Source organism: Olea europaea, unplaced genomic scaffold, assembly GCF_002742605.1.
Source record: "Olea europaea var. sylvestris unplaced genomic scaffold, O_europaea_v1 scaffold3293, whole genome shotgun sequence".
Lineage (NCBI taxonomy): Eukaryota > Viridiplantae > Streptophyta > Magnoliopsida > Lamiales > Oleaceae > Olea > Olea europaea.
Window position 1 is genome coordinate 42,426 of NW_019251856.1, and position 6,087 is coordinate 48,512.

Below are 6,087 nucleotides of genomic sequence, written 5' to 3' on the forward strand. Positions count from 1 at the left end.
GCTCATTGCTATAATCCATGCAACAGAAAAAGTCATTGTCTTCACATTCATCTACCTTGAAAGGGTTACAACATATGGAACCGCTGTCAGTTCGATCCTCTTTTATCTCCATTAATCTAGATCCTAATGCATATATGGTCAAATTAGATCAAGAATTGTCACGAACATTTTCGTTTCAGAACACGAGTTGGTTGCCAAGATAATTATGAAATGTTGTCTTAAATATATTCATTTGCCGATTTGTTGAAGAGGGTGGCCGGAAAATGATGGATTACCAGCCAAAACTGTCGCTAGGATCATATGGGAACATATAAAAAATTCAGCAACATGAGAATATCAGAAAGCAACTTGAACTTCTTCTTCTCTCAAATAACTGACCAGGCATCTGCTACCAATCGACAGGTTATAAATGTCATTTTATCAGAACTTCTTCGGCTTCAATGGGTGGGGCAGTGCTCTTCTTCAGTCTCCAGTTTCTGCCGACTATGATCTCGATTGCAGGAAGTAAATCTGATAAAATTACAAGTTATTACCTTTGGAGAGTGTACATTCCTTCTAAGAAATATGCGCTGGATGTTATATCATGTCTGGTAAAACATGCGAACAGCAAATGCAGTAGAAACTAGTGCACCAGAATAAACGATGTGAAGTGCTCTCCGCATAAGAATGGTGATATAACAACCCAAACTGCTGAAATCCAGTTCCTACTACTCATGGCTAGCTTATCAAAACCTCAGAGGCCTAATACCGGGTTCCCATTTTCGTCTTTTAAAACCTGAAATTTGTCTCGCACATTGCTGTCACCACTGTTAGACACGCCATTCTCACCTTCTTGAATTTGGGAAGTCACGGTATCATTGCTGAACTCATTTAGAGCCACTATGTCTTGGGCATACCGTCGAGGTCTTGGTGTCAAATTCTCACGTGAAGTGGTGTCTTTATTTTTCCGCTTCCGATTTGTAGTTAAAAATCCGCTTGCCAGAGCTTCCAATGCTTTTGCTGTTAGAGGTCGGTTTCTCGTGCTGTGCCTATGCAGATTTGGGTTAGGCTGCTCCCCTGAAGTGGAGGGTAGAGGACAATGATCATCTGGCTTGAGTATTCGCTCATCTTCCTCTTTAATTATTTCTGTTGTTAAGACAGCATTCTCTAAGTCTGGGGAAACTTGAGGCAAGTTTAGATCAATCAATGAATGACTTTGAAGGTGCCGTAGATGAGGTTCTGTACATTCAACACTCCCAGTAGGGCTACCTTTCGATGAACCGGTGTATGACAACTTTTCTTGTGATGAACCCGCTTGAGCAGATATATTCTCAGTAAATCCATGACTACCTGAGCACAAACTAATTATTTCATTTTCCTGACTGGGAACCAAAGTTGAATGAGTCACACCGTTGCTTGTCTCATTACCACTACAAGCAGTTAGTTTCCGATGCCGTTTGGTAGAAGGAGCCATATTGTCCACATTTTCCCGTTTCAGTTTTCGGCTCAACCGGGATTTTACCAAATTTCTTGATTGCTTGTCCTGGTGCAAATCCTTTTTGTTCTTCAATTTAGTCACTGAAATATCACTTCCTTGGCATATAGTATCACAATCTTTCCTGCCAGGAAGCATTTCCAGATTGGATTTAGTTGTACCTAGATTGGTATTATTTGTCTCACTGTCATCAACTAACATGGTATCAACAATGTCAGATTCATCGGTAGCCTCATCATGGGTATCCCCGTTTCTATCTTCAGAACGGTTTTGAGAAATTATTGTGTTTGAGATTTCAAATGGTAGGCTCCTCAATTTACAAGGTTTTCCATCCGCAGAACTTGTATCTACAACTGTAAATGTCATTGCATCTGTATTCCATTTAGGGGTGCGAGGTTGAAGATAAAAATGGTGTTGCCTTATAGGCGGCTCATCATCATCTTTCAGTAACTTACTTTCACTGGTCCACTTATACTCTTCTTTGTTCTTGTTCTTTTCATCCTCTTCATTTTCAAGCTCAAGCAACCCAGGTTCTCTGGCAACCTTGCTCAAGACATCAGCTACACAATCAAAATAGTGCTCGCCTTTCACTAATTTCCTTCTTGAAAATTTATTGATGCCCGGCACGAGAAATACCAGAGAATACATGGAAACAGCAGCATAACCCTGATTCTTAGGCTCCTCCGAATGCCAACCTCTTGCCAACAACCGAGGCCAAACAGCTTCCCAGAATAGATCATTTGACCGAGCTTTGCTCAACCGGTAGTCCCCAGTTAGAAAATTCACGATTTCACTGGGTGTAAGAGCCGAGCACGCTTTCCCAGTTGGTATCTCTGGGCGAATTGGGATAACTTGATTGGACCTTGAAATTTCAAAGGCCATTCCCGTGAGATCTTGCTTTCCTTTGCCAATTCCAACAGCTTTTACTAGAATGTTTGTCCCAACCATTGTCTTCAAAGAGAAGACGTAGTCTTCTAGTGACATCTTTCCTTCCCCAAATGTTTTACAGACCTTCCGAGGAATAAAAAAACACAGGTAAGCAAAATTCTAGGGACAACAAAGAAATGCATTTACGCGGGCAAAATCATACTAAATTTGAACTGCCTACACAGCTCAGGCTTTCTATCATTATAAAGCCCAATTCAACTGTTGATCCTCATTTTCCTCTCCATCGAAGTTAAGGAAGAGACATAGAAACCTAAAACACTAATGATTAATCATTCCAACTTGAGACCAGATCTCATAGAGGATTATTATACATTTTCTTTCCATACTACAATAAGAACGTCAGAACTTATGCCTTTCACATCAAGATTTTAAAATGAGAATATATTCACTAGTAAATAAGAGAGATAAAAAACAGTAATGATTTTGGCATATGTTGATTCCCTCCATCCCTTACCCAAAACAAAAATAAATCAAGATTTATTTGCATTATGAGAATAAAATAAATCATTCGGAGATATATCTAGCTTATATCACATATTTCTAGAGATAAAATAAGAACAAAAATATATCGAAGCAACTATATTTTATTATTGTAGCCGTTGCAACTGTTTGCAACTCATCATATTCATTTTCGATTGAAGATCCATAAAATTTGATTTCCTGCCTGCCCGATCGGATTAGCTTTGTTTACAATTTTGAGACATCCCAATAAATTATCCATCATTACAAAACATCTCTAAAATTTTCTTGCCACATTAACCTGTAGATTTAAGATGGTGGAGGAATCCACAAGCTGAGGATAACTACAAAGGGTCAGCCGGTCAGGCACATCTCTTACCTAAAAGTTGATCCTAGTCAGAGTGAGACATAATTATGGATTAAATTTAAAACCGCTAAAAAGCTTTCTCAAGGAATAACAATGACACATTTCTATTGCAAGTATTCGAGAAAAAAATAATTATTTGAAATTCGTATATTAGAATAATTCATAAAAGTACCTCCAACAAAGCATTTTGGCATTCTTCTGACACACTGGGAAGTATACGAGTGAGCAACTCTTGCTGCCTCAGTCCAGAAAATATCTTGTGTCCATGCACAGATCTTCGGCTTTTCATCTTCCGGCATTCTGACCATCTTTGGTATTCACGGGACCTATAGAACTTACCGTAATAAAATGAAAGTACAGTCCCCGTCCCTTTTTCAATGAATCGCGTCAGTTGAACGAAATTTTTTCCAAAAATGTACAAACCCAGCAGGAATGGTTCCTTCTCAATGTCACTCAAACAATCACTAACAAATCCGGGAAGCAAAAGAAATTTTCGACCACTGCTAGTACTCAATTTCTCATCTGATGGTAATTCTTTTGATTCTTCTGCTGGTCCCCCAGTATCTCCTGTATTATGCAAAGGCCCAATGATGATTCCAACATTCTCATCATGGGAAAAAATCTCTGTTGTTTTGATATGTTTAGATTCTGATTGTCCGGAGCCTGGATTGGTTTTTGGTTCACTTGGAAGTTCCAACTTTCCTTGCTTCGGGCATTCACCTTCCTTGCTCACCAATATTAATGGTATGGGTAGCCCGATATAAAATTTGTTGTCCAAATGGGCTTCATTTTGTGCAGATGATACATTCCTTGTGTAAGAAATACAATTGGTCTCTCCTAAAAGGGATGGAATTTGAACTTGATGCTCATCTCCAATTCGAGGAAGCATCTCAGGCTCTCCAAAATCGTCACATGCTTCAGAGGATGACAACGGAAGTAACAAGTCGACAGACATAGCATCAATGCAGTCTCCATTTTGAGTTGATTCAACTGAAGCCATCTCCCAATACATTAATAGACCTACATTGATTTAAAACTAAATTAACACTTAATACATAATATGTTGATGATATATGTTGAATCAACTTTGACTTAACTTTTAAGCAAACCAAGAATACCAATTGATTCAAATTCAGAAAACCTGAATTTCAGATCATCTGTCAAGAGTTGATGCCTGAAGACTACAAATAACCATGCTCTTTTCTTATGAAAATAGAAAGGTGGGTATAAATCAGATGTAACTGGAATTGAGAGTCTATACAACTCAAATAAAAATTGAATGAAAGAATGAAAATTAGAAAGGTAAATATGTTTCATGTTGTTTGGTTGGGCTGCTACAAAATTAACACTATAAACTCAAATAAAGTCTTACCTTACTTTAAATCCCCAAAATGCAATAGATCATATTTATCCATTAACAAATGCAATTCCACTAGTATTGGTGTCCAGAAATTAATTATGCTTCGTCACCTTTCTCTTTAACCAGTCTCTTGCAAGGAACAATTTTTTCGTTTTCTCTTTATTGTGACCTGAGCCAAAAAGACAGAAGTGTAACTGTGTAAGCAATATATGACGATTAAGTCATTCAAGAATAGCCTGTAATTACTTTTGTATACAAGTCCAGAATTAAACATGCTTCTTGTTTCAATGCCACAAATAACAAGAAGCAGATCTCAAACCTGGGGGAAAAAGGAAGGGACAGACTTAAAATCAATAAAAAAAATACTCCAAAAAAGAATTTACAGAATTTTCACCAGATAAAGACCCCTTAAATAAACTTAACAGTATTTTATTTAGTGAATAAATATAATATATTGAGAAAAAAAAATTGATATAAAAAATTGCCGAAATTCATAAAAACTGAACCTGAGAAATTGCATAAACCCGTGAAACTGCAGCCATTAAGACATTTCTTTGAAAAACAATTCGACAAGAATACATATCAACCAAGTTAACATAGTCAATAACTTTTTTTTCCCCCTGAAAAACAGATCCATTATTAAATAAAACCAAATCCGTTTTACAAGATAAAAACTTTAACCCAAGAAAAGGACCTAATCAAGCCACAAATCAAAGCACATTAATGAGAAACCAGGTTAATCAACTCCCACAAAAATTAACACCTTCAAAACTTCATTCTTCACAAGTATCATTTTCAACAAAAAATAAAAATAAAATACAAACATATATCTATATATAAACACACACATACGGAGAGTCTGGAACTCGTATTTATGCATGTATCTACAAAAATTTGTAGCCAAAATTCGAGAAAGAGTTGTGGAGACTTGAGAGGTACGACTTGAGGGAATGGGTCTTACCGGTTAAGATACAAAGCAAACAAAACGTGAAATATGAAGACAAGATTATGCTGTATGCATACATACATCAAACAAGATATATATAAATATTTATTTTTCATAACATGTATGTAAAACAGAGAGAGGAAGAGGATACCTGGGATGTATTCTAGGAGAGCAAACGCTTCATGGGAAGGGTTAAATCGAAGAGAGAGAGAATACGCTCTCGCTTGCTGCTGTAGAGAGAGGAGCATATAACTATTTTGACAAGTTATAGAAAGCGAGAGAAGGGGTAACTTTCCGAGTATTTTTAGAAACATTTGCAGCACTGGTTCCAACTTTATAGTTATATAGCATTTCGGTCTTTTAACTTTTAGATCAGATTATTATTAACCCTCAAGGACCTCAACCTTTCAGATTGTGACTAGTGAGAGCGAAACAAAAGAAATTGTCGACAAGTTGCAATTTGGAAGTTATAATTATAACATTATCATTAGAACACACAAAATAATTAGGAACTAAAAGAAAAAGAAGAAAAA

At 36.8% G+C, this 6,087-nt stretch overlaps 1 protein-coding gene across 2 annotated transcripts; it reads right to left on the reverse strand.

The window, feature by feature from the left end:
- Positions 1-5: 5 nt before the first annotated feature.
- LOC111385805 lies at positions 6-6,037 on the reverse strand. Of its 2 annotated transcripts, none has more exons than XM_023010219.1 (4): positions 5,706-6,037; positions 4,621-4,777; positions 3,421-4,268; positions 6-2,485 (listed from the first exon to the last, which is right to left on the reverse strand). In XM_023010219.1, exons 3-4 carry the CDS (start codon positions 4,258-4,260, stop codon positions 734-736), a joined length of 2,592 nt encoding a protein of 863 aa, XP_022865987.1. In that variant the 5' UTR covers positions 4,261-4,268; positions 4,621-4,777; positions 5,706-6,037; the 3' UTR covers positions 6-733. The 2 variants fall into 2 exon arrangements, with proteins under 2 accessions (XP_022865987.1, XP_022865988.1); XM_023010220.1 differs by lacking the exon at positions 5,706-6,037 and adding an exon at positions 5,115-5,658.
- Positions 6,038-6,087: the final 50 nt, after the last annotated feature.